At 43.8% G+C, this 27,667-nt stretch overlaps 2 protein-coding genes across 2 annotated transcripts in view; both read right to left on the bottom strand.

Moving 5' to 3' along the window:
• Positions 1 to 21,343, bottom strand: part of LOC118375160 (periostin-like) — a 37,844-nt gene extending 16,501 nt beyond the window's left edge. The window contains exons 1-8 of the mRNA XM_035761763.2: positions 21,163 to 21,343; positions 20,265 to 20,363; positions 5,405 to 5,469; positions 4,799 to 4,956; positions 4,391 to 4,555; positions 3,942 to 4,088; positions 3,428 to 3,569; positions 78 to 290 (exon numbers count right to left, since the gene is read on the bottom strand). Of these exons, the coding sequence (XP_035617656.1) occupies positions 78 to 290; positions 3,428 to 3,569; positions 3,942 to 4,088; positions 4,391 to 4,555; positions 4,799 to 4,956; positions 5,405 to 5,469; positions 20,265 to 20,363; positions 21,163 to 21,281 (1,108 nt within the window). The 5' untranslated portion in view covers positions 21,282 to 21,343. The remainder of the gene's footprint in view (positions 1 to 77; positions 291 to 3,427; positions 3,570 to 3,941; positions 4,089 to 4,390; positions 4,556 to 4,798; positions 4,957 to 5,404; positions 5,470 to 20,264; positions 20,364 to 21,162) is intronic.
• A 151-nt stretch (positions 21,344 to 21,494) lies between these two features.
• LOC118395726 (short transient receptor potential channel 4-like) overlaps positions 21,495 to 27,667 on the bottom strand; it is a 38,516-nt gene continuing 32,343 nt past the window's right edge. Inside the window, exon 16 of the mRNA XM_052518480.1 lies at positions 21,495 to 27,528. Coding sequence (XP_052374440.1) covers positions 26,962 to 27,528 — 567 coding nt within the window. The 3' untranslated portion in view covers positions 21,495 to 26,961. The remainder of the gene's footprint in view (positions 27,529 to 27,667) is intronic.

Here is a 27,667-nt window from a genome sequence, read left to right as displayed (position 1 = left end):
GGAGCACAGCTCTGAAATCAAAGCACTATACAAATGACATGTATAATTATTAGGTGGGTCAAGATGGGGGAGCTAACCTGAGTCAGGCATGAGGACCTCGTCGATGAGGTGGATGACTCCGTTGGCGGTGACAATGTCTTTCTTCAACACCATTTTGATGCCGTTGACCGTCAGGCTGTCCCCGTCGCAGCCAATCTCGATGTTGTGGCCTTCCAGGGTCTCAAAGGTCTGGCCGGACATAATGCCCTCTGAACACTGGACAGAGTTCAGCATGTGGAAGTTCAGCAGAGCTGGAGAGAGAGGTGAGAGGAGAGGAGAAAAGTGTCAATCGGTCCCACACACTCCGATACTCCTACATACAGTATATCCTCATTGATTAACAGCATTTTCATTTGGTTGGGTTACTACATTACAGACTAGACTGGACCAGCATCCCGGGAAAAGTGATATGTGTTTGACTTCATATACTTTACTAGCCAGGCGTAATTTTAATCCTAAAAAATATAAAAATCACCATCAAAACCTGTCAGTTTAAGCTAGAGATATTTTGCATTGGCTCCGTCTCAATCAACTACATCACATTTGTCGGCCTTCCACATCAGAGGTGAAAGGTGGCCGAGCTACAGTGGTGTTTGTCAGAGCTACTCATGAGACATCCCACAAATCGGTCTTCTCATGAATACGTCCTGCTGGACACGTCTGAGGTCGGTAACGCTGATCTGCCAACTTCTGTCTGTAGCGTCCCAACCTTTTGGGCTACAAACTAGTTTGACCTCACTGTGGAAAGGGGAGACACTCGTTTTACTCTACATCCTTCACAAGTGTCACTGGGTTCTTCTGAATGTAACCAATACAAATGAATGGTAGTAGAGGTGCCTATGCATGGGATTATGTCATTTCCAGCATGGCTTCAGAATAGCAAATGAATCACAGGTTACGTCCCAAATGGCAACCTATTCTCCATTAAACAATTAAGTAACTTAGTGTGATTGTTTTCGAGCAAGAACTTTGCTAGGACTGTCTGTGAGTGGTTTGAGTGGGCAGGGAAAAACTTAAAATGAGCTGTTTTTGGCAGAGAGGGTTGGAACTCTATTTCTTGTTGGTCTATTAGCTCATTTAGCTCATGGTGATGTCAAAACTCCCTCCCACCAAATCTTGCAGAAACTTCAGGCGGTCGTTTCAAACAACTTTAAAGGGTCAGATACATCGGGAAATCTGACTGCCAATGGGTACTTTGCACCTCTGCCCAGTGTTGACAGTTAACTTTTTGTTGTTCACATAGAACAATTTGAACATCTTGGCCATGTTCTGTTATAATCTCCACCATCCCTCATAGCCTGGTTCCTCTCTAGGTTTCTTCCTAGGTTCTGGCCTTTCGATGGAGTTTTTCCTCGCCACCGTGCTTCTACACCTGCATTGCTTGCTGTTTGGAGGTTTAGGCTGGGTTTCTGTACAGCACTTTGTGACATCAGCTGATGTAAGAAGGGCTTTATAAATACATTTGATTGATTGATTGAGTTTACCTCCGATTTGCTTCGTTTAAATACTCCAGGCCATAAGGTGGTAGTAGCTTTTTTGGCTTGTGCCTGCTGTAAATAATGTAAGATAACTAGCAAGTTCCGCTAATGGGTGATCACTAGTTCCCACAGCCACAAAGTCATAAACCCCGCCTATTTCCACAATTTTTCTTTATAAAATGTGATTTTAAACCTAATCTTAACCACACTGCTAACCTTATGCCTAACCCTAAACTTAAATAAAGACCAAAAAGCAAATGTTTGTTTTCATACATTTTTACGATATAGCCAATAGTAAGAACCGCGCTAATGTTGTTACTAGCTAGAATTTGTAATAAGCCCTTGTTGATACTAACCAGATGGCCACAACTAAATGACTAGTGTAGATAGCAACATAAGTAAACCACAATGGATTCATTTTTTGAACGAAGCAGCTGCCTGTTAGCTGTCGAGATTTTTTGGAGTAGCTACTGTATGTTGTGCTAAATAGAGTTGCTAACCGTTTAGCTAACATTAGCTAACAAAATACTGTATATGGAGATATACACTCGTTGGACAGTTTATTAGGTGCACCACCCCATTCACGGAAATAGTTTGTTCCTACAGACAGTGAGTCATGTGAATCAGAAAAGCATTGCCCGGTCCGGTGAATCCCAGTTCTTGTTGCCTCATGCTGATGGCAAAGTCAGGATTTGGCATAAGCAGCATGAGTCCATGAACCCATCCTGCCTGATGTCAATGAAACAGGCAGGCTGGTGGCGGTAGTGTAATGGTGTGGGGAATGTTTTCCTGGCACAGGTTATGTCCCTTGATACGAATTGAACAACTTTTTAGACCCGGTACTAGATGGGTTTAGGTAATAAATTGTTTTGGACTGCACTGGGCCTTTAGGTGCTCAACATTTGACCAGATCCTTATGGGCCCTGGTCAAAAGTAGTGCACTAAGTAGGGAATCAAGTGCTATATGGGACGCAGACTATGAAACTCGGGAGACCTGGAGATCCCTTAGATCCCTTGGGTCCTGGTGTTGGGAGACTAGTGAGTGCAGGGAGAAGGTTTTACTACTGTGTGTGAAGTGACGGGATCTCACAGCTCAGGGACGTTAGGGATCATCACCCCACTGCCAACCATCCTAATGCTCTGAACCTTCTGAACCTTTCCAGTCCCAACCCTTTGACTGGGATGTGTCCCAAAATTACACCCTATTCTCTAAATAGTGCACTACTTTTGACCAGAGCCGTATGAGGTAGGGAATGTAGGGAATAGGTTGCGATTTCGGACACAGGCAGAGCCAGCTGCTTTCTGCTTCCTGCCCTGTGGTGTTTAGCACCATAAGAACAACACCTTTTTGGAAATATTTTTGAACAAGTTAGCGTGTTTTATTATGGGAGTGCCACCCAGACATAAATTATAGTGTGACGGTAAATGTTTAGATTGTAAACTTGTCAAATTATCAAAAAGCTTCACCATATGAAAGTGTATGTCTCAAAAGCCATTATTTCGTAGGCCATATGTGATCCAACATCTGAAACAAGAGCTCTTTTCTTTTTCATTACTCACTCTTACAACTGTGGTGAACGCTCAGTTTGCCAACTGCCTGAGGATTACAAATCCACAGCACAGACTGTAACTAGTTGGCTCCATTTTTTTGAGTATGAAAAAGCGCTTACATGGAAAACCTCTGCGGTTACTCAGCCCTGCAAACATGGCGAGCGGGAACCATTGAGTTACTTTTCCTGCACCTTCATCTCATTAAACACGGATATGGCCTGAGGGTGGAGATCTATATAAAGTCTCTATGTCTCCCCTCTGATTTAAAGTACTCTCCTGTGAGCTGCTCTCTGTATTTCTAGAAGGCATTCCAGAGAGGTGATGGGAGCTCTGAAGCCTGGCCCAGCGGTTTGGTTTACCTTGGAGGACACCCTTGTCACCCATCAGTCTTTGAAGCACGTCTGAGTCCAGCTTCGCGAAGGCATCGTTGGTGGGGGCGAACAGGGTGTACTGGCCGGGTTGTCCCAGCTTGTCCAGCAGGCCTGAGGCCAGAGCCACTTCCTGTAGTGAGAAAACACATCATATCCTCCAACATATGCTCCATTTATACTGTACGAATCGGTAAATCAAATAAAATAGAATGAAAAAGACAAGAGGAGAAGAGAAAAGGAGAAAAGGAGAAAAGAGGAGAAAAGATATAGATGAAAAAGGTAAGAAAAGAAAGGTAGGAAAGGAAAGGTAGGAAAGGAAAGGTAGGAAAGGAAAGGTAGAAAAGGAAAGGTAGGAAAGGAAAGGTAGGAAAGGAAAGGTAGGAAAGGAAAGGTAGGAAAGGAAAGGTAGAAAAGGAAAGGTAGAAAAGGAAAGGTAGGAAAGGAAAGGTAGGAAAGGAAAGGTAGAAAGGAAAGGTAGGAAAGGGCAAAAGAGAAGACTTACACTGAGAGTGGTAAGGTCATCGTCAACCTCGATGACATCCTGGATGGTGTTGCCCACGGCAGTGATGACACGGTCGATGATGTGCACCACCCCGTTGGTGGCAACCTGGTTGCCATGGATAATCCTGGCACAGTTCACCGTCACGATCTTCATACATAACAACACACCACATAGGACATGCACAGCACAGTCAGTATCTGCACACAACACACAACAGCATCCTGTCCTTAAATCTCCAATGTGCACTCAACACAGCCTTCAACAACTAACTACCTGCACACAATAAAGCCTTAGCTTTCCATGATGGCAACTTTCCTATCTCATGGCATGGAAACCATCGGATTTCCAATAAATTCAATGGGCGCTGGTCAAAATAGTGCACTAAAAATGGAGTAGGGTGCCATTTGGGATGCAGAGATGATGTGGTGTAGGTCTAGTGGGATGCTCACCCCGTTGGAGTAGTGGTTGATGTAGAGTCCCAGGTCGTTGTACATGGAGTCGACCACCAGGCCGTTCTTCAGGTCTTTGGTCAGCAGGCGTTTGTTAGCCATGTGGTAGTGCAGAGCATTGTACAGCTCAATGTTCACATTGCTCACCAACGCGCTACGCACTTCCTGTTAAAGAAATGCAGAATAGAAAGGCTTAAGATAACATAAATGCTAAACATAAAGTGATGACAAAGATTTACAGCAACCTACACATTCTGGTGTTTTATGTTGTAGCTCTTTTAAATGGTCACATTACGAGCACAGAATGGTTTTGGCACTGAAAAAAACTAAAACTATCGCTGGTGGATTCAACTGATTGTCTGACTTGGAATTTTCCAGCTGTAAGAGATGATACTTATCCTGACTTACCTCATCTAACAAGTCCCAGGCATCGTTGCTGGGAGCGAAGAAGGTGTATGACCCAGATCCCTCTATCTCCTCCCGCAGCTTGGAGATGTGAGAGTATTCCTGGGTGGAGATGGCCTTGACCAGGCCCAAGGTACCATACACATTGTCTATAGGGGCCACTGTGGAACAGGGAATAGAAGGTACCATGATGATTGCATCTCCCTACATACCGGGGGTAATCCCAAATGGTATCCTATAACCTATACAATGCACTACTTTTGACCAGAGCCCTAAAGTAGTGCAGTACATAGGGAATAGGGGGGCATTTGGGGTGCACACAAGTCTCATTGAAACAACTCTAACAACCCTAAAGAACCCCAAAAACAGACGGATGAAGCTGAAAGGAAACATGCAGGGGTAGGACGATGTGCCAGCGGAATCTTTATGTTGGTGTGGCATTGTGACTCGTGAATTGAATGAGAAAACGTAATACCCCTTGGTATGTCTCCGTTGAACCTCCTGTTTAACCTTTGAAGTACACTATAACATTAAGTGCACTACAAAAATACACTGCGTATCTTGTACCCTATAACATTACATATACTGTAACCGACTGTAGCTACATACCTGCAGGACATCCTTTCATTCCGTCAAGCTTCATGTACCCTGGACAGCACTCATACAGCACCGTCCTATAGACAGAGAGACACAGATCGACTAAGTTCAGAGACATAGACAATGTACCACAGACAGATCACGCATAAACAGATCACTCGTACAGCACCAGCACCGTCCTATAGACAGAGAGACACAGATCGACTAAGTTCAGAGACATAGACAATGTACCACAGACAGATCACGCATAAACTCAAACAGCACCGTCCTACAGACATAGAGACACAGATACGTCATGTTTAGGGACAGATCACTCATACAGCACCGTCCTACAGACATAGAGACACAGACACGTCATGTTTAGGGACAGATCGCACATACAGCACCGTCCTACAGACATAGAGACACAGACACGTCATGTTTAGGGACAGATCACTCATACAGCACCGTCCTACAGACATAGAGACACAGACACGTCATGTTTAGGGACAGATCACTCATACAGCACCGTCCTACAGACATAGAGACACAGACACGTCATGTTTAGGGACAGATCACTCAAACAGCACCGTCCTACAGACATAGAGACACAGACACGTCATGTTTAGGGACAGATCGCACATACAGCACCGTCCTACAGACATAGAGACACAGACACGTTATGTTTAGGGACAGATCCTCATACTGCACCGTCCTAGACATAGAGACACAGACACGTCATGTTTAGGGACAGATCACTCATACAGCACCGTCCTACAGACATAGAGACACAGACACGTCATGTTTAGGGACAGATCACATACAGCACCGTCCTACAGACATAGAGACACAGACACGTCATGTTTAGGGACAGATCACACATACAGCACCGTCCTACAGACATAGAGACACAGACACGTCATGTTTAGGGACAGATCACTCAAACAGCACCGTCCTACAGACATAGAGACACAGACACGTCATGTTTAGGGACAGATCGCACATACAGCACCGTCCTACAGACATAGAGACACAGACACGTCATGTTTAGGGACAGATCACACATACTGCACCGTCCTACAGACATAGAGACACAGACACGTCATGTTTAGGGACAGATCACTCAAACAGCACCGTCCTACAGACATAGAGACACAGACACGTCATGTTTAGGGACAGATCACTCATACAGCACCGTCCTACAGATAACACAGGGACACACACGTTAGAGACAGAAAGGAGGGAGAGATGGAGACATCCCACACAGATCACGCTTTAGAGACAGAGACGACACACAGAGACAGACAGATAGACAGGTCACAAGCTAGATACAGAGACATACCCTATCCTCTGTTTGAATATTCAGAGTCGGGGTACATAAACAGTGATCCCCACATCCCATGTAATTACAGTGTTCTAGAAGGTCTTTCAGTACAACAGAGCACATCGTATATTTATCCTGGAGTTCATCCTAGTATATTTCAGCTGAATCATCACTCATGTCTTTATAGAAAGGCTGTTTCATGCTCCTGTGTGTGTGTATGTGTGTGTGTGTGTTCAGATGTTTCCACATGGTCCTCATTATCTGTTTTATTACCCATAAGGCCATGTGGTCCCAGGGCCCAGGCCAGCACGCCTCCAGGGTAACGCTACCACATTGTATGCATAAACAATGTCTGCCTCCAGAATGGCACCCTATTCCATATATAATGCACTTTGTAGGGAATAGGGTCCCATTTACCAAGGACCCTGCCCCTTTGCAACTAAACTATTAGTCTCGCCTTCTAGTCCATGAATCAGCCTTGGTTAAGCTCTAAGACATTATGTTTTGGGTCTTGAAGTAGCGCGTTGCAATCAAATCCATAAGCAGTCGGAAACCTTGGTTATGAAATTTAACCTTTCAACTCCCTCATTTACCACAAACTATTGAATGGGCTGTGTGGAAACTGTAACAGACTAGCTCATTAGAAATGACTTGGGGGGGAAATGATGGGAGGAAATGGCACTGTAATCTTTCATCTAAATTAAACAGCTTTTAAAAGCCATCGTAATGACAGAGACACAAACACAGAACAGGCCTCATTAGGTTTTCAGAGGCTCTTTAATTAAACTCCATGACATTACAACCCAGCTAACAACAAACATTCCCACAACTTTAAGTCATTAACCCTCTAGAGCAGCGCTTCCCCAAACTCGGTCCTCAGAATCCCAAAGGGAACACGTTTTGGTTTTTGCCCTAACAGTATACAGCTGATTCAAATGATCAAAGCCTGATGATTAGTTGATTATTTGAATCAGCTGTATAGTGCTAGGACAAAAACCTAAATGTGCACCCCTTGGGGTCCCAAGGAGAGAGTTTGTTCTGAAATGTTTGTCCTATATCTGAGAGATACAGTACAAGAATGATCAGGAAACGATATATATATATATTTTTTTACATGTATTCAACCCCTTATTTTAGGCACTGAACTATCTCCATATATATACTGAACACAAATATAAATGCAAAATAAAACCATTTCAAAGGTTTTACTGTTACAGTTCATATAAAGAAATCAGTCCATTTAAATAAATTCATTAGGCCCTGATCTATGGACTGATTACACATGACTGGGAATATAGATATGCATCTGTTGGTCACAGATACAGTAAAAACAAAAGGTAGGGGCATGGATCAGAGCATCCCAAAAAAGCTCAATGGGTGACATGTCTGGTGAGTATGCAGGCCATGGAAGAACTGGGACATTTTCAACTACCAGGAATTGTGTACAGATCCTTGCGACATAGGGCCGTGTATTATCGTGCTGATACATGAGGTGATGTCAGCAGATGAATGGCATGACAATGTTAACATCAGCAAACCGCTCGCCCTCACGTTGCCATACATATGGTCTGCGGTTGTGAAGCCGGTTGGATGTACTGCCCGAATTCTCTAAAACACAGTTGGAGGCGACTTATGGTAGGTAAATAAACATTACATTCTCTGGCAACAGCTCTGGTGGACATTCCTGCAGTCAACATGCCAATTGCACAGTCCCTCAAAACTTGAGACATCTGTGGCATTGTTTTGTGTGACAAAACTGCATGTTTTAGAGTGGCCTTTTATTGTCCCCGGCACAAGGTGCACCTGTGTAATAATCGTGCAGTTTCATCAGCTCCTTGATATGGCACACCTGTCAGGTGGATGGATTACCTTGGCAAAGGAGAAATGCTCATTAACAGTGATGTAAAGAAATGTGTGCACAACATTTGAGAGAAATAAGATTTTTCTGCATATGGGAAATTTCTGGGATCTTTTATTTCAGCTCATGAAACATGGGACCAACACTTTACATGTTGTGTTATATTTTTGTTTAGTGTATTTCCATTCATTTTTTAAACTGGTACTGGGGACCTTCAGATGAGTCTTGTGAGGCTTGTGGGCATCCTAGAGCAAAACAACCGATATGTGCAGTAGTGTGTCTGTGAGAGACATATATTAGTTTGTAGCCCGAACTGTTCGGACGCTACAGACAGAAGCTGTCAGAAGAGGCTGTATCGAGTTCAGACAAGTTCCTTGATGCTTGTGGGGTTCGAAGAGCAAAACAGAGAGCAGCGTGGTGAGAGTCTCTTCTTACCACAGAGGGGTAGGCCAAAAACATTCAGACGCTTTTAGATGTTTTCGCGAGAAGACTTACTTTCGGCATGTCTTATGGTTTGACAAACATTGCTTTAACTCTGCCAGAGAGATATGGTGGATTGAGATGCAGCTCATGCAAAAAAACTGATGCCTCTACCTTCTTAAAAAAAGGTTTCAAAAGGGTTATTTGGCTGTCCCCATAGGAGAACCCTTTGAAGATCCCTTTTTGGTTCCAGGTAGAACCCTTTTAGGTTACATGTAGAGCCCTCTGTGGAAAGGGTTCTCCTATGGGGACAGCCAAATAACCCCTTTGGGTTCTAGATAGCACTTTTTTTTCTATGAGTGTAGCTTAAACAGGCAGATTTTGATGAGGATTTTTTTATTATTTCAATTCGTTTTCCGCTGGGCCACGGAAATTGTAGGAAAAGGGTTCTTGTCAAATAGAACTTGGTATGTTTGGAGGAGCTTTTGGGGGGGAAGTTGATGGAATATTCTCCTAACCCACAGAAAACTGGACACATTAATGTTCTTGCAGCGTCCCATGACTCGTGTCTAGAACATTATTATTGTACATTCTGAGAACATGGTAACCACGTTATAGCTACAAACATTGTGAGAACATTACAAATCCCTTTTCGCTCCCTAGAATTGTTAGCTGAGAAACTGTTTGATATCATCATCTATCTGTATGACACCTCTGCAGTACACATGAACTGATGCTTTCAGACTATAGCTAACAGCTGCAGGTTGGATTTCCACCTCTTTATATCTTAATAACTCGTTGTAGTAACGGTGTCCTGTCCTGTTCCCATTCAATTAGAATAACAGAACTTCTCTTCACATGTTGATACAAGTCTCAAAACATCTAACAGCTGTCTGGGTGGACAAGATTACAAAAGGCACCCTATTCCTTTCATAGCGCATAACTTTTGACCTGAGCCCTATTGGCCCTGGTCAAAGTGTCACGAATCCCGCTTCCTGAGTCTGTGTTTGCCTGTGTTCTGTCCTGGAGTGTTTTTTCCGGCGTCCTGGAACGCACCCTGTCTGGTTGCCGGGCAATGTAGCTAGTTGGGAGTTCTGATTACCCGCACCTGTATCCCATCAGCTATCTGCACACCTGGTCCTGATCATCATCTCTCCTCTTCATAAGCCCGGACCTGACATCCATTCCCTGCCGGATCGTTAGCTATTCACATTCACTTGTAAATAAATACTCACCTTCTTCCTACTCTCCTTGTCCTGGTCTGCTTCTGGGTTCGATTTTGAAAAAACGTGACACAAAGGTAGCACACTATAAAGGGAATAGGGTGCCAAATGGGACATATCCCATGTATTCATATGACACCTCTGCACATGGACTGTCTCAAATTCTGATGTTTTGTAATCTCGTCTACCCAGGCAGCTGTTAGATGTTTTGAGAGTTTCAAGTTCCTTGGTGTCCACATCACCAATAAACTATCATGGTCCAAACATACCAAGACAGTCGTGAAGAGGGCACGACAAAACCTTTCCCCCTCATGAGACTGAAAAGATTTGGCATGGGTCCCCAGATCCTCAAAATGTTCTACAGCTGCACCACCAAGAGCATCCTGACCGATTGCATCATCGCCTTGGTAAGGCAACTGCTCGGCGTCTGACCATAAGGTCATCACTGGGGCCAAGCTTCCTGCCATCCAGGACCTATATAATCGGTGGTGTCAGAGGAAAGCCCATACAATTCTCAGAGACTCCAGTCACCCAAGTTATAGAATGTTTCCTCTGCAACTGCATAGCAAGCGGTACAGGAGCGCCAAGTCTAGGACTAAGAGGCTCCTCAACAGCTTTTACCCCCAAGCCATAAGACAATTCATAAAATCGCCACCGGACAATTTACATTGACCACCCCCCTCTCTTTTGTACACTGCTGCTACTCGCAGTTTGTTTGTTATCTATGCATAGTCACTTCGCCCCCACCTACATGTGCAGATTGCCTCAACTTGCCTGTACCCCCGCACACTGACTCTGTACCGATGCCCCCTGTATATAGCCTCTTTATTGTTATTCTTATTGTGTTACTTTTTAATATTACATTTTATTTTAGTCTACTTGGTAAATATTTTCTTCTTCTTGAACTGCAGTGTTGGTTAAGGGCTTGTAAGTAAAGCATTTCACAGTAAAGTCTACACTTGTATTCGGCACATTTGTATTTGTGTGACAAATACAGTTTGATTTGATTTGAAGGGAAGTTCTGTTATTCTAATTGAATGGGAACAGGACACAGTAGCTATAAATTACTGCGAAGAATTATTAAGTTATAAAGAGGCGGAAATCCAACCTGCAGCTGTTAACTATATAAAGGGCCTTAACCTGTAGATCAGCATGTCTGAGCGTGTGTGTTCATGGGTGTGTGTGCGTGAGAGCGAGTGTATCTGTGTGTGTTTTAGTGTGTGTTTGTGCACACTTTGACTGTGAGTGAGAGTTACAGTACAGTGAAAGTCTGATTTATCCACTCTAAGAAACCCCAGAGGCCACGTAATTACTCTCCATCTCTCTCTTTAGTGGTAATCAGCTCCTATAAAGGTATTCAAACTGTAAACAGTACCACATGGGCACCAAGTTGGCATCAAAGTTAAACCAATTTACTATAAGCAGAGCCCTTCCTTGTTTTAATAGACAAAAACCACAGAAAGACACTATCTGGGTCCTAAATGGCACCCTACTCTATATATTGTGCACTACAGTTTATAAAGGGGAAAGGGTGCCATTTGGGACGTAAACTAGAACCACCTAGCTCGTCCATTTCATAATTCCACACCTCATAAACCATGACATGACTCGTTAAAACAGAACAAGTATGCTTCAATTTGTGCAGAGCCAGAGGTACTGTTGAGAGAGGAGAACTCACAGACCTTGCTTTATGATATGCCAGTAAATGCCACAGGGTGTATTCCACTGATTAAGAAGAAGAACTGACTAAAATGTCAAATGTAAGTAAGCCTTTTCTGAGCCAGAGGCAGACGTGAGGCAGCGTGATTTACAAGTACACCACTGGACAGCATGCCATTCCACTGTTTTCAGCTGCAGAAATTCTAAACAGTACCACAAACCAGCAAATGCTGAATATACAAATACAATGATACATGAAGTAGGCTATAGTAGTGTCCAGTTTGAAGTGGACCAGACCTTACATGGTTGTGAAACTGAAATATCAATTGTGGGTTACAGATCTCTGTAGAAAGCATTATGTTGCATGACCACTCCAGCTGGGCACACACAGATTGAATCAATGTTGTTCCCAAGATATTTTAACAAAATTAGATGTGGAATTTACATCTGTGCCCAGTGAGCTGACACTGCATGATGCTGATCCTGGATAACTCACTAACTCATGTCTGGATAATGGTAGTTTAGTTTTTGAATAATGGTTGCTTGTTGCTCAGTCTTTGGTAGCTTGGAACTTAAGTCCAGCTGTGCTTCTTCATCAGCGGTCCCCCTACAAACCAGAAAAACATTTCCACATGATCTCCAGTGTTCCAGTGGTAGCTGGGTCCATAATAGGACAAGACAGCCTTGTCTAAATCAACAGTTTGACGGGAGAGAGAGGGGGGTCGAGGGCAGGATGGAGTGAGGTTTACAGTGGCTTGTTTCCTTCAGAGCGACAGACGATGAGGCTACAGTGTGTTGCACGCAAGCGTGTATGCACACACAGAGCTATCATCCCTCAGTAAGAGTCAGCAGAGAGAAACAGAGCATATCAAGGCCTGCCGTACGAGGAGAGGGGCTATGTCCCAAATGGCACTCTATGTTCTATATAATGCACCTCTTTGACCAGGACCCATAGGGACCCATAGGGCTCTGGTCAAAAGTATTGCACTATATAGGACAGATGTATTCAACTCTTACCCTAAGAGGTCCGGAGCCTTCTGGTTTTCTGTTCTACCGGATCATTAATTGCATCCACCTGGTGTCCCAGGTCTAAATAAGTCTCTGGTTAGAGGGAAACTATGAAAGAACGCAGTGGAACTGCCTTCGAGGTCCAGATTTGAGTTTTGAGGGAATTGGCTATGGTGCCAGATGAGGAGAGTTCATGGCTCATGGCTGACTGCCATAAGTTCTTTTGAACTTAGCCCCTGGAAACACAGAGAAGGGGAAGAGTGGGGGGGACGAGCCAGGCATGAGATCACACATGCCCTGATGAGGCACAGTCAGCAAAACCATCTCCACTCTCCCACGCACATACAGGAGAACCAAGACTCCCTCTGGCTTGGCCAAGGGGTTGGAAACTTCCCTCTGTCTGGTGAGCAGCTCTACTTTAGACTGGAGATCTCTGTATGTCAGCTAGCCAAACCAATACTACTGTAGTACTGGCATCTGGCACAAAAACTGTGCTGTTCCCAATAAACAGATCATTACTAATGATGTGTCCTATCATTATGAGCAGGGCCAGTTGTTTGGTTGTTTTTGTGTGTGTGTGTGTGTGGGGGGGGTTCTATCCAGCACTATCCATTAGGCTTGCTGCAGGTAGAAAATGCTAGGAACTGTTCCGCACCTCACTTTGCTCAAACTAATCCTCTCCAACAGACTCGGAAGTTGAAGCTTAAAATGTGTCAATTATGGGCAGGTAAGGGGACAGTCAATGAAACCAACTATGGAAGAATGTTGTAGCGAATTCGGAAGGTAGCCCTGACCGGGACCCGAATCCTGATCCAGCGAATGTCAGGCCAACACATTAACCGTTAAGCCAAGAGGTTTGAACCTGTTGGTGTAACAGTTAAGGTGTTGGCTTGACAGTCGCTGGACCCAGGTTCCACAAATACTATTATTTGTCAGGGAATACTATACTTTGTAGATCAGTGATACTACACATCATTTTGCTCAAGCTGATCATCTCCAAAAGACTCAGAAGTTGTTTAGGGCAGTTTAAGGTGAGAGTCAACAAAACCGACTATGAAAGTATGTTATAGCAAACACCACTCAGCCTCCAGGAGCATAGAACACTACACAGTATCCAGGAGCATAGAACACTACTCAGCATCCAGGAGCATAGAACACTACTCAGCATCCAGGATCATAGAACACTACACAGCATCCAGGATCATAGAACACTACACAGTATCCAGGATCATAGAACACTACTCAGCATCCAGGATCATAGAACACTACTCAGTATCCAGGAGCATAGAACACTGCTCAGAATCCAGGAGCATTGAACACTACTCAGAATCCAGGAGGATAGAACACTACTCAGTATCCAGGAGCATAGCTAGCATAGAACGCTACTCAGTATCCAGGAGGATAGAACACTACTCAGTATCCAGGATCATAGAGCACTACTCATCATACAGGAGAATAGAACACTACTCAGTATCCAGGAGGATAGCTAGCATAGAACACCTCTCAGCATCGAGGAGCATAGAACACTACTCAGCGTCCAGGAGCATAGAGCACTACTCAGCATCCAGGAGCATAGAACACTGCTCAGAATTCAGGAGCATTGAACACTACTCAGAATCCAGGAGGATAGAACACTACTCAGTATCCAGGAGCATAGCTTGCATAGAACACTACTCAGCATCGAGGAGCATAGAACACTACTCAGCGTCCAGGAGCATTGAACACTACTCAGCATCCAGGAGCATAGAACACTACTCAGCATCGAGGAGCATAGAATACTACTCAGCGTCCAGGAGCATTGAACACTACTCAGCATCGAGGAGCATAGAACACTTAATCTTCTCCTTTCCCCCTTCTGAGACCAGGTGGCGAGCATCTCTGCATGTCTGGCAGACATATCAGTGTGGATGACGGATCACCACCTCAAGCTGAACCTCAGCAAGACGGAGCTCCTCTTCCTCCCGGGGGAGGACTGCATGATCTCGCCAACACAACTCCATTGTGTCCTCCTCCCAGAGCGCTAAGAACCTTGGCGTGACCTGGACAACACCCTGACGTTCTCAACTAACATCAAGGCGGTGTCCCGTTCCTGGGTTCATGCATCCGCAGAGTACACCCTGCCTCACACAGGAAGCGGCGCAGGTCCTAATCCAGGAGTCATCTCCCGTCTTGATTACTGCAACACGCTGTTGGCTGGGCTCCTGCCTGTGCCAGCATCCAGAACGCCGCAGCCCGTCTGGTGTTCAACCTTCCCAAGTTCTCTCAGGGCTTCCAGCATAGGTGCTCGCACTAGTACCTCAGGCTCTGATCAGGCCCTACACCCAAACAAGGACACTGCGTTCATCCACCTCTGGCCTGCTCGCCTCCCTACCACTGAGGAAGTACAGTTCCCCGCTCAGCCCAGTCAAAACTGTTCGCTGCTCTGGCCCCCAATGGTGGAACAAACTCCCTCACGACGCCAGGACAGCGGAGTCAATCACCACCTTCCGGAGACACCTGAAACCCCACCTCTTCAAGAATACAGGATAGGGTAAGTAAGGGTAAGTAATCCTTCTCACCCCCCCTTCAGATTTAGATGCATCTGTTCCAGGAGCATAGTCGCTCTGGATAAGAGCAAATGACTTAAATGTAAATGTAAATGTAAACACTACTCAGCGTCCAGGAGCATTGAACACTACTCAGCATCCAGGAGCATAGAACACTACTCAGCATCCAGGAGCATAGAACACTGCTCAGAATTCAGGAGCATTGAACACTACTCAGAATCCAGGAGGATAGAACACTACTCAGTATCCAGGAGCATAGCTAGCATAGAACGCTACTCAGCATCCAGGAGCATAGCACACTACTCAGCGTCCAGGAGCATAGAACACTACTCAGCATCCAGGATCATAGAACACTACTCAGCATCCAGGAGGATAGAACACTACTCAGCATCCAGGAGGATATAACACTACTCAGCATCCAGGATCATAGAACACTACTCAGCATCCAGGAGCATAGAACGCTACTCAGGATCCAGGATCATAGAACACTACTCAGTATCCAGGAGCATAGCTAGCATAGAACACTACTCAGCTTCCAGGAGCATAGCTAGCATAGAACGCTACTCAGCATCCAGGATCATAGAACACTACTCAGCATCCAGGAGCATAGCTAGCATAGAACACGACTCAACATCCAGGAGCATAGAACACTACTCAGTATCCAGGAGCATAGCTAGCATAGAACACTACTCAGCTTCCAGGAGCATAGCTAGCATAGAACGCTACTCAGCATCCAGGATCATAGAACACTACTCAGCATCCAGGAGCATAGCTAGCATAGAACACGACTCAACATCCAGGAGCATAGAACACTACTCAGTATCCAGGAGCATAGCTAGCATAGAACGCTACTCAGCATCCAGGAGCATAGCACACTACTCAGCGTCCAGGAGCATAGAACACTACTCAGCATCCAGGATCATAGAACACTACTCAGCATCCAGGATCATAGAACACTACTCAGCATCCAGGAGGATAGAATACTACTCAGCATCCAGGAGGATATAACACTACTCAGCATCCAGGATCATAGAACACTACTCAGCATCCAGGAGCATAGAACGCTACTCAGCATCCATGATCATAGAACACTACTCAGTATCCAGGAGCATAGCTAGCATAGAACACTACTCAGCTTCCAGGAGCATAGCTAGCATAGAACGCTACTCAGCATCCAGGATCATAGAACACTACTCAGCATCCAGGAGCATAGCTAGCATAGAACACGACTCAACATCCAGGAGCATAGAACACTACTCAGTATCCAGGAGCATAGCTAGCATAGAACACTACTCAGCTTCCAGGAGCATAGCTAACATAGAAAGCTACTCAGCATCCAGGATCATAGAACACTACTCAGCATCCAGGAGCATAGCTAGCATAGAACACGACTCAACATCCAGGAGCATAGAACACTACTCAGTATCCAGGAGCATAGCTAGCATAGAACGCTACTCAGTATCCAGGAGCATAGCTAGCATAGAACACGACTCAACATCCAGGAGCATAGAACACGACTCAACATCCAGGAGCATAGCTAGCATAGAACACTAACAATAATAGATTTCACATGAAAGTACTTTGGAATATACTTTTTTCCAATGTGATCCTTGAAATACTATGTGGTTGTTATAATATGTGGTTATACTGTGTCTGTTTCGTGTGAGCAGCACTATGTGGAAACCTCTCTGCCCTATGTGGGTTCTGTCCTTTCTGTCTGTGCTCAAAGAGTTTCCACTGTTTCAACCTCCAACCAGTAAATATGGCTGACACATTACTGCCCTATCAGAGCCAGGAACCAGCGGTGCACCACTGTGGCGTCCCTACGGCGACCACGCTCACCATACAATAATACCATCATAACCATAGTAACCAGGACCTTTATAATGCTTGGGATTGTGCATTGATGTAGGAGTTGAAGGGTCGCTTGGGTATAATCTTAAATCTTGTTCCTTTGACGTTCATTACTAAACCCTCTGAACTCTCTTCAGACTAGTCTTTGTTTCCCAACATACACTAGATGAAGAGATGGTATTTGATGGTCCGTCATCCTCCTAGATTATTCTTTACTGCTGTTCGTGTTTATGTTAATTAAACCTATCCTTCACAACTACTCTCCCTCTCAAGTTCAAGTTCAGTCATAGTACCATTAAAGGTCTCTTTGTTTCTCAACATGGATGAAGATGATGAGAGGGCATTTGATGGCAGGTCATCCTTATACATTAGACATTCCTCTGATGTTAGTGGCAAAATTAGTCAAAGATAACACAGACCTTTTGTTATCTTTCCTAAAACTCTCCCTAAGTCCCAAATGGCACCCTATCCTCTATATAGGGGACTACTTTTGGCTCTGGTCAAAAGTAGTGCACTATATAGGGAACTCCCTATATGCTCCAGGAGCATAGAACACTACTCAGCATCCAGGAGGATAGAACACTACTCAGCATCCAGTGCCTTAGACCACTGAGCCACCCGGGAGTACTACACATACTTGTTTAACCCATACCTTAACACATACCCTGTATAATCCATACCATAGCACATACCCTGTATAACCCGTACTATAACACATACCCTGTATAATCCATACCATAGCACATACCCAGTATAAACCGTACCATAGCACATACACCGTATAAACCGTACCATAGCAGATACACCGTATAAACCGTACCATAGCACATACCCAGTATAAACCGTACCATAACACATACCCAGTATAAACCGTACCATAACACATACCCAGTATAAACCGTACCATAACACATACCCAGTATAAACCGTACCATAACACATACCCAGTATAAACCGTACCATAGCACATACCCAGTATAAACCGTACCATAACACATACCCAGTATAAACCGTACCATAGCACATACCCAGTATAATCCGTAGCATAACACATACCCAGTATAATCCGTACCATAACACATACCCAGTATAAACCGTACCATAACACATACCCAGTATAAACCGTACCATAGCACATACCCAGTATAATCCGTACCATAGCACATACCCAGTATAAACCGTACCATAACACATACCCAGTATAAACCGTACCATAGCACATACACCGTATAATCCGTACCATAACACATACCCAGTATAAACCGTACCATAGCACATACCCAGTATAAACCGTACCATAGCACATACCCAGTATAAACCGTACCATAACACATACCCAGTATAAACCGTACCATAGCACATACACCGTATAATCCGTACCATAACACATACCCTGTATAAACCGTACCATAGCACATACCCTGTATAATCCGTACCATAGCACATACCCTGTATAAACCGTACCATAGCACATACCCTGTATAAACCGTACCATAGCACATACCCTGTATAATCCGTACCATAGCACATACCCTGTATAATCCGTACCATAGCACATACCCTGTATAATCCGTACCATAGCACATACCCCGTATTAGCCGTACCATAACACATACCCAGTATAAACCGTACCATAGCACATACCCTGTATAATCCATACCATAGCACATACACCGTATAAACCGTACCATAGCACATACCCCGTATAATCCGTACCATAACACATACCCAGTATAAACCGTACCATAGCACATACCCAGTATAAACCGTACCATAGCACATACACCGTATAAACCGTACCATAACACATACACCGTATAAACCGTACCATAGCACATACCCTGTATAAACCGTACCATAGCACATACCCAGTATAAACCGTACCATAGCACATACCCAGTATAAACCGTACCATAGCACATACCCAGTATAAACCGTACCATAGCACATACCCAGTATAAACCGTACCATAGCACATACCCTGTATAAACCATACCATAACACATACCCAGTATAAACTGTACCATAACACATACACCGTATAAACCGTACCATAGCACATACCCAGTATAATCCATACCATAACACATACCCAGTATAAACCGTACCATAGCACATACCCTGTATAATCCGTACCATAGCACATACCCAGTATAATCCATACCATAACACATACACCGTATAAACCGTACCATAACACATACCCTGTATAATCCGTACCATAACACATACACCGTATAAACCGTACCATAACACATACACCGTATAAACCGTACCATAACACATACACCGTATAAACCGTACCATAGCACATACACCGTATAACCCGTACCATAGCACATACCCAGTATAACCCGTACCATAGCACATACCCAGTATAAACCGTACCATAGCACATACACCGTATAAACCGTACCATAGCACATACCCAGTATAATCCGTGCCTCACGAAAGGCACATAAATCTGTTACACTGACTTCCAAGTGAGGGAATGTTACCCTTGGCTTTGAACCCACTCTCTGAGGGTGTCTCAGGGGGAGTTGGGGATATGAAAAAAAAAAAAATTACCAATTCACACGTGTATTAATACACACCTGTACATGTGCGAAAAAGGACAAATATAAGCACCCACCAAATGATGATTATTATTATTGTTATTATTAAGCTCTGCTCTGACGTTATGTGGTCCATAGGAGTTTCCATGGCACTAGGGATCACCCTGTGTCCATTTGGACATTTCTGTGTGGCACATGAGACTTCATCATTCCTGGGTCCTTAATGGCACACTATTCCTTGTATAGTGCACTACTTTTGACCAGAGCCCCATGACCTCCTATGGGCCAAAAGTAGTGCACTATATTGGTAATACGGAGCAATTTGGGACACATCCTCTGTGGTCCATACAGAGGACCCTAACCTAGCAGTGTCATATTATTCATATTTGAACACAAAGGAAAGAATGTGTCCTGGAGGAGCCCCCAAAAAACGAAACTTCACTTACGCTTTCTTTCCACAGATGGCCCCTTGATACCAGTTACGACACGTGCTGAAGTACTTCTTCTTGGTCCCCATGGCCTGCTGCAGAGCGCACACGTTGGGTCTAACGGTCGGCAGGGAAACAGAGGAGACAGATGGTTAAATGAACACATTTGGAATATCTCAAGTGTTCCGCACTCAGCATACCATGTAATAAATACTGTATGCCTGTTTGATTTCTTATCTTTATTTCATATTCACAGTATATTTCACTTTTGTTATTTCACTTTTGTTAATTTTGCTTTCATAAAAATGTATCTGACATAGCAATTTATTTACATTAGCTCTTAAATGTTGAACTTTAAAGCATGATTAATTTAGAAACTATGAAATAATTATATTCAGAATGAAAGTCTCTGATATAATTTGTTTAATGATATAATTTGTTTCTGTAAATGATCATAAAAGCAGAAAAAGAGTAGTGTTTCAACTCAGCAAAAGTTTGGACTGCATGACACATTTGTAGAGACTGTGTAGCATCAGTATAAATCAGTAAATACAGATCAAGTCCTTCAGATAATAATAACAGTAATAATACCAATAATAATAATACAAATAATAATACCAATAATAATACCAATAATAATACCAATAATAATAATACAACTAATAATACCAATAATAATACCAATAATAATAATACAACTAATAATACCAATAATAATAATACAAATAATAATACAACTAATAATACCAATAATAATACCAATAATAATAATACCAATAATAATACAAATAATAATAATACAACTAATAATACCAATAATAATACCAATAATAATAATACAACTAATAATACCAATAATAATAATACAAATAATAATACCAATAATAACAATACTAATTTAAAATAATAAACTTACCCCTCTTTTCTTGCTCTGACTTTACTGTGGTAGACTATCTTATCATAAGAAGAGGAGTCCGCCATGTCAAAGTTAGACAGGACAAACACAGCAAAGAGAGCTACAAACAGGATCTTCATGATGATATCCCAGGAAGCTCCTCCAGGTACACAGAAACACTGAGAAATGGGATCTGGCTGGGGTGAGGGAACTTATATAGTAGGAGAGACTCACTAGGCTGGCTGGTTGAGGAAATAAGAGGGAGGACTGGAACACACCAAAGCCAGACTCACGCCTGGACCACCCAGCACCCCTCCAAAACCATGTTACGCGCTACTATACGGGGAAATAGTTGTAAATAGTTGTAAGATTAATGGAAGATATTGTCATCATTGAGATTTTTGATTTAGTAATCATTTTGATACTGATATAATTTGCTCCCACTTCAGATTTTATACTTCAGATTCTGTTGAGATTCCGTTTAAATTTAAGGAAAAACCACACAAAAAATCACAATGATATTTATTTATGCCATGGAAAACACCTGTAGAAACCACACTGGCAATGTAGAAGACAGAACATACATCCACCGTTCCTTTCTGAAAACAAGTCGCTAGACAGAGAGTTATCTTGTTCTAGACAGACATGGTACCATATTGCACTATTAGTCACCTCTGTGAACAGGCAGGCACCACTGGAGGCTGTAAGTCATTTTATTCAGAACAAAGCTGGCCTCCAGATTTAGAAAGCCACAAACACACTCCAGATGGACCTACAGAAGCTGAGTCCTGCAATGCCAGTCACTAATCTGTGTATCAACTCCTAATTATTAAACCACATAAACAAAACTCACACACAAGAGGTAGGACTGAGAAGTAATCTGTCAAATGTAACAGTTTGTGTTTAGCCCCACCTAGTGGACTGAGGGGAGTGTGACATAGAGGAATCTATGACTATTGGAGAGGAGAGGAGAGGAGAGGAGAGGAGAGGAGAGGAGAGGAGAGGAGAGGAGAGGAGAGGGTTCAGAGTGTGGCTGTAAATACCAGAGCCAGATGAACTCTTTAATACACTCAAGATGTTAGGGAAGGAAGCCTCGCTCAGCGTCTCTGCCCACACGTCAGAGGAACAAACAATGCCACAAACACACGCCTATGTTTCATATGTCCATAGAGCCTTTAAAAAATATAATTCATAATTGAACTAACTCAATTGTTGTGGGAGGCAAATTGGAGAAAATCCCAGTGTTATGGGCATAAAAAAAACAGAAAAACACAACACCATTCTAAAATGTTTTTGAGGAAGAAAACCCTATAGACAATCATACCAGTGTGTGTGGATGATAAGGGTCAGTTATCATCTAACTTCTAACAGAAGGGAATAAGATAATATATTTCTATGATCTGTTGATTGTTCGCATGTGTTTGAAATGTCATTTTTCAAGTGTGTGAGCTGTGCAACTTTACTGTACCTTTGGAAATGGAGCAACCAAATCTAATTGCTTCTCTGAGCTATTTTAAGAGATGTGTCTGCACCACACAAACCAACTAACAAGTCAATCACTGTTTTGCTGCTCCACATGCACTATGTGAGGTCGGCAGGATCATAGAGATAACCCTACCGTCAGGGAGGGCAGTGTGCTTCTCTCTCTGGTTAGAGGAACAGAACACTCCTACTGTTCACTAGATTCTGCACAAACACCAGAAACTACACAGTATACAGTACACACACCAGAAACTACACAGTACATGTCCCCTGAACCCTAACCCTTACAGCTTATGACACATGCTGGAGAATGCAGAAAGTTATTTTCAGCCCATCGTCCAAAGCCAATGTTTCCCAACTCCAATCGCTGTCATTGTCAAGCCAAGCATAACAATGAGTGAAAAATCATTTGCATGAGACCACCACAGACTGACAGTCAGGCTCAGGGTCTCACCACATCGATGGTGATTTGTTACAGTTTCTAATCCTATTAAACAATCTACAATCAATTCACTCTGCAATCCATAATTAAGTATTTCCATTAGCCAGAGGAACCAGGAAATCTCCCGGAGCAGCATGTCCCTGTTAGATGAGAGAGTAATGACAGTGTTTTAACACCCAGGCTGGTTAACTCATTTAACACATGCAGTGTGACTTTTCCCTGTAAAGGCCAGCAGACTGCAGGAACACTGAGTGACTGGGGAGAGGAGCAGCAGACACATGGGCTATGTCTGACTCTGAAATGGTACCCTATAAAGTGCACTAGTTCTGCTCAGCCGCCTGTCTGTGCCCTTAAATCCTTTATGTCTGGCTCACAAACTATTCCTATCTGTCCTACCATAAAAATGATTAAAGAATTATATGTAAGAGGATCGGGATTTTTATTTTTCAACAGGTTTCTCAGCCAAGCGAATGTTCCTCTGTGTGACCTTAACCAGTCTGAAGTAGCAGTGAAGTACCTTCATATTAGAAAATGATTCTTCCAATTCATGTTACCATGGAGACAGAGATCTAATGAGTAGATGAGACACTCCAGCAGATCTGTAGGTGTGAAGCTGAGAATATCCATGGAAGTGCAAAAAGATGAATGAGGAACGTGTGATATATGGTGATATATATGTGAGAAAACGCTCACTGTCTGTCTAAAAGATGGTGATACTGATTTCAAATCATATATGTTAAAAACATATTATGTTTATTGATTCATGTTGTATAGCCCTCTGGAGGCTGAATGATTGCCAGAAATAAAACACAACATTAGCACTCCCTCAGAAAGTATACATATGTAATCAATTTGCATAATCAGAATAGCAGAATACAATGCAATACTTCACATGTGAATGCAGTAGTATGTCTTTAAGGTTAACAATGGGATGCTGAGTCCCAGTATCTTACCTTGAAGGGCAAATCTAGGATTCAAAAAACAACTGTCACACCCTGATCTGTTTCACCTTGTCTTGTGTCTCCCACCAGGTGTCTCCCACCAGGTGTCTCCCATACATCCCCTGTGAATTTATACCTGTGCTTTCTGTTTTGACTGTTGCCAGTTTGCCTTGTCCCGTTCCTCTTTCTTGTTTTTGTTCCAGTCTCCCCGGTTACGACCTGTTTTGCCTGTCTTGACCCTGAGCCTGCCTACCGTCTACGTCTGCCAACTATTACAGGATAACGAACCCCTGCCTGTCCTCGACCTGCCTTTTGCCTGCCCCTCTATAGTCAATAAATCTCTGAGACTTGAACCATCTGCCTTACATCCTGACATGATAACAACAAAGTGGTAACTCCACCACTTGTTTTGGTAAACGGCTGAGGGATGGGCCTAAAGAAGAAAACACTCAAATAAACGGAGCTATAAAAAGCCCCCCAAAATATGCACAAATGGCTGTACCACTCTCGGATTGCCCCTTTAAGGTTAACAATGGGATGCTGGGAGCTGAGTTAGTGTGCAGTGTTACTGTCAGTACTGAGTATAGCATCATATGGTAAGAACGTGGGGAATTCCTCACAAAAAAGCTAATGAATTGTATTTCACAAGCTAAGCTATGTCAACATTCAGTTGTTGGGTAAGTTAAGTTTTCCATTCTGTATCACTCCGTAAAGGGAAATATAGTATTATTTCTAACATGGAAATAATCCGAATTCATGTAAACATTACAGTTCTGAAAACATAGCTTGTCCAAAGAAAGTAGTCTCTTGGCACAACACACCGGGTATAGGGTGATATGAATTGTGGGACAGGGTAAGTTAAGCCGCCTTCAAATGTCTGTACTGGATTAAATATTACCACTACCTTTTTAAACAATGTCTATCTTTAACACAATTACAATCACTTTTTTTGTCTTTAAATAATTTTAAACATATTTTAACACAGGCTTAACACCTAATAAACACTCTACTTTTTTAAACACTTTTAAAATAGGACAGTCCCTGTTGTTACCTCCTATCCCATCGATAATGCCTTGGATTACGCATGGGAAGAAAACATTTACATTTGCTCAACTTGCCATTGGCTCAACATACCCCATGGTCATTGGCTCAACATACCCCGTGGTCATTGGCTCAACATACCCCGTGGTCATTGGCTCAACATACCCCGTGGTCATTGGCTCAACATACCCCGTGGTCATTGGCTCAACATACCCCGTGGTCATTGGCTCAACATACCCCATGGTCATTGGCTCAACATACCCCATGGTCATTGGCTCAACATACCCCGTGGTCATTGGCTCAACATACCCCGTGGTCATTGGCTCAACATACCCTGTGGTAATTGGCTCAAATTACCCCAAGGCAAACATTTTGTTTATTAGCCCACACAGCTACAAGGATACACTTAACCTCAAATGATGTATAGAACAATCTTACAATCATCAACATGATACAAGCATCATGAAACCTCCAACACAATAAATTCATTTGACTTGGTCAAAAGTAGTGCACTATATAGGAAATAGGGTTCAAACTAGTTTTGAATAATTCGCTAAGGTGTGACATTGTACAGATCTACCTGTAAGAATCATTAGTGTTTTCCGTTATGCATTATGACAAGGGATTGTTGTGACATAGCAGGGGGCTGACGAGAGGAAGCAGCAGAGACAGTGCTTGTTAATAAAATACTGATAGATCTATCACGTCTAGGGTTACAAAACTCAGGTAACTTTCCCCAAATTCCCAGGTTTTCCAGAAATCCTGGTCGGAGAATGACGTCTTATATGCTTGTTCCATATGACACCCTATGTCCCCTGGTTCCAGAACCATATGTCCCCTGGTTATAGAACCCTATGTCCCCTGGTTCCAGAGCCCTAAGTCCCCTGGTTCCAGAACCCTATGTCCCCTGGTTCTAGAACCCTATGTCCCCTGGCTCCAGAGCCCCATGTCCCCTGGTTCCAGAGCCCTATGTCCCCTGGTTCTAGAACCCTATGTCCCCTGGTTCTAGAACCCTATGTCCCCTGGTTCTAGAACCCTATGTCCCCTGGTTCCAGAGCCCTAAGTCCCCTGGTTCCAGAGCCCTATGTCCCCTGGTTCTAGAACCCTATGTCCCCTGGTTCCAGAGCCCTAAGTCCCCTGGTTCCAGAGCCCTATGTCCCCTGGTTCTAGAACCCTATGTCCCCTGGTTCCAGAGCCCTATGTCCCCTGGTTCCAGAACCCTATGTCCCCTGGTTCTAGAACCCTATGTCCCCTGGTTCCAGAGCCCTAAGTCCCCTGGTTCCAGAACCCTATGTCCCCTGGTTATAGAACCCTATGTCCCCTGGTTCCAGAGCCCTAAGTCCCCTGGTTCCAGAACCCTATGTCCCCTGGTTCCAGAACCCTATGTCCCCTGGTTATAGAACCCTATGTCCCCTGGTTCCAGAGCCCTAAGTCCCCTGGTTCCAGAACCCTATGTCCCCTGGTTCTAGAACCCTATGTCCCCTGGCTCCAGAGCCCCATGTCCCCTGGTTCCAGAGCCCTATGTCCCCTGGTTCTAGAACCCTATGTCCCCTGGTTCCAGAGCCCTATGTCCCCTGGTTCCAGAGCCCTATGTCCCCTGGTTCCAGAGCCCTATGTCCCCTGGTAAAATGTAGTACACTATATAGAGAATAGAGTGCTATTTGGTACACAAACCAAGAAACAGACTTCTAGTCTCCAGGTCTCCGGCTTATACGTTCTAGACCAGAATATATTAGTCTGAGAGCTGAATTGGTTCTGGAGTCGCAAGACAAGTTACTACACAGGTCTCCATGAAGACGTATCATAATGATACATTCAAATCGCTTGTGGTCTTTTGAACAGTATTCACTCTATAGTCCTTCTACATAGCAGTCTCATCCTCAACAGTCTGTTCTAACATGAACCCTTCTCTCTTCACTCTCCCCTCTCTTCGTTTTCTTCCTTCTCTGTACACGTCCTCTCCCTCGCTCCACCCTGCTCCTCCTTCTCTCCATCACAGTCCAGCTCCTCCAGGTCAGCCTCCCCCATCTCCTCAGACACAGAGTAGAGCCCAATGTCACAGATATCTTTCCTGGCCAGTCCGTCATTGATGGAGGGAGTGGAGGAGGGAGAGGAGATGGAAGTGGAGGAGGTGGGGATGGAGGAGGTGTCAGTGGAGGTCCAAGAGGGTACCACAGAGCCGTTGACCAGTCGGTTCAAGCCCTGAGAGGTGGAAGGGGATGTGGACGAGGAGGTGGAGGAGGGGGCTGCCCTCTGCTGGAGCATGGATGTGGTGACGTGAAACATGTTGGTCTTAAGCGTGGCCGGGGGGAACTTGGGGGAGTACTTGAAGGAGTGGTCAGGGTAGACCAGACTGGAGGCCCCTGCCACTTCACTGGGTTTACTTCCTGCTATAGCCACGCCCCCACCCCCAGGCCCCACCTTCCCCTTCATCATCCCCAGGACCTCATACCTAAAGCTGGAGATGTCCTGCTTCAGCTCCTGGGGAAAGAAACATGCACACATACAACTTTTATCTATTTATGACATTTACAGTGGACAGTGCAGGTCAATTATCATTCATTGCCGGAGACAGAAACAATGCTTATTTTTAGTGTTTAGTCCCTGTCTGGTGCTGAAT

This window comes from Oncorhynchus keta, chromosome 1 (assembly GCF_023373465.1).
Source record: "Oncorhynchus keta strain PuntledgeMale-10-30-2019 chromosome 1, Oket_V2, whole genome shotgun sequence".
In the NCBI taxonomy this organism is placed as follows: domain Eukaryota; kingdom Metazoa; phylum Chordata; class Actinopteri; order Salmoniformes; family Salmonidae; genus Oncorhynchus; species Oncorhynchus keta.
Note: the sequence above shows the minus strand (reverse complement) of the source record. Positions and strands in the feature narration are given on the sequence as shown.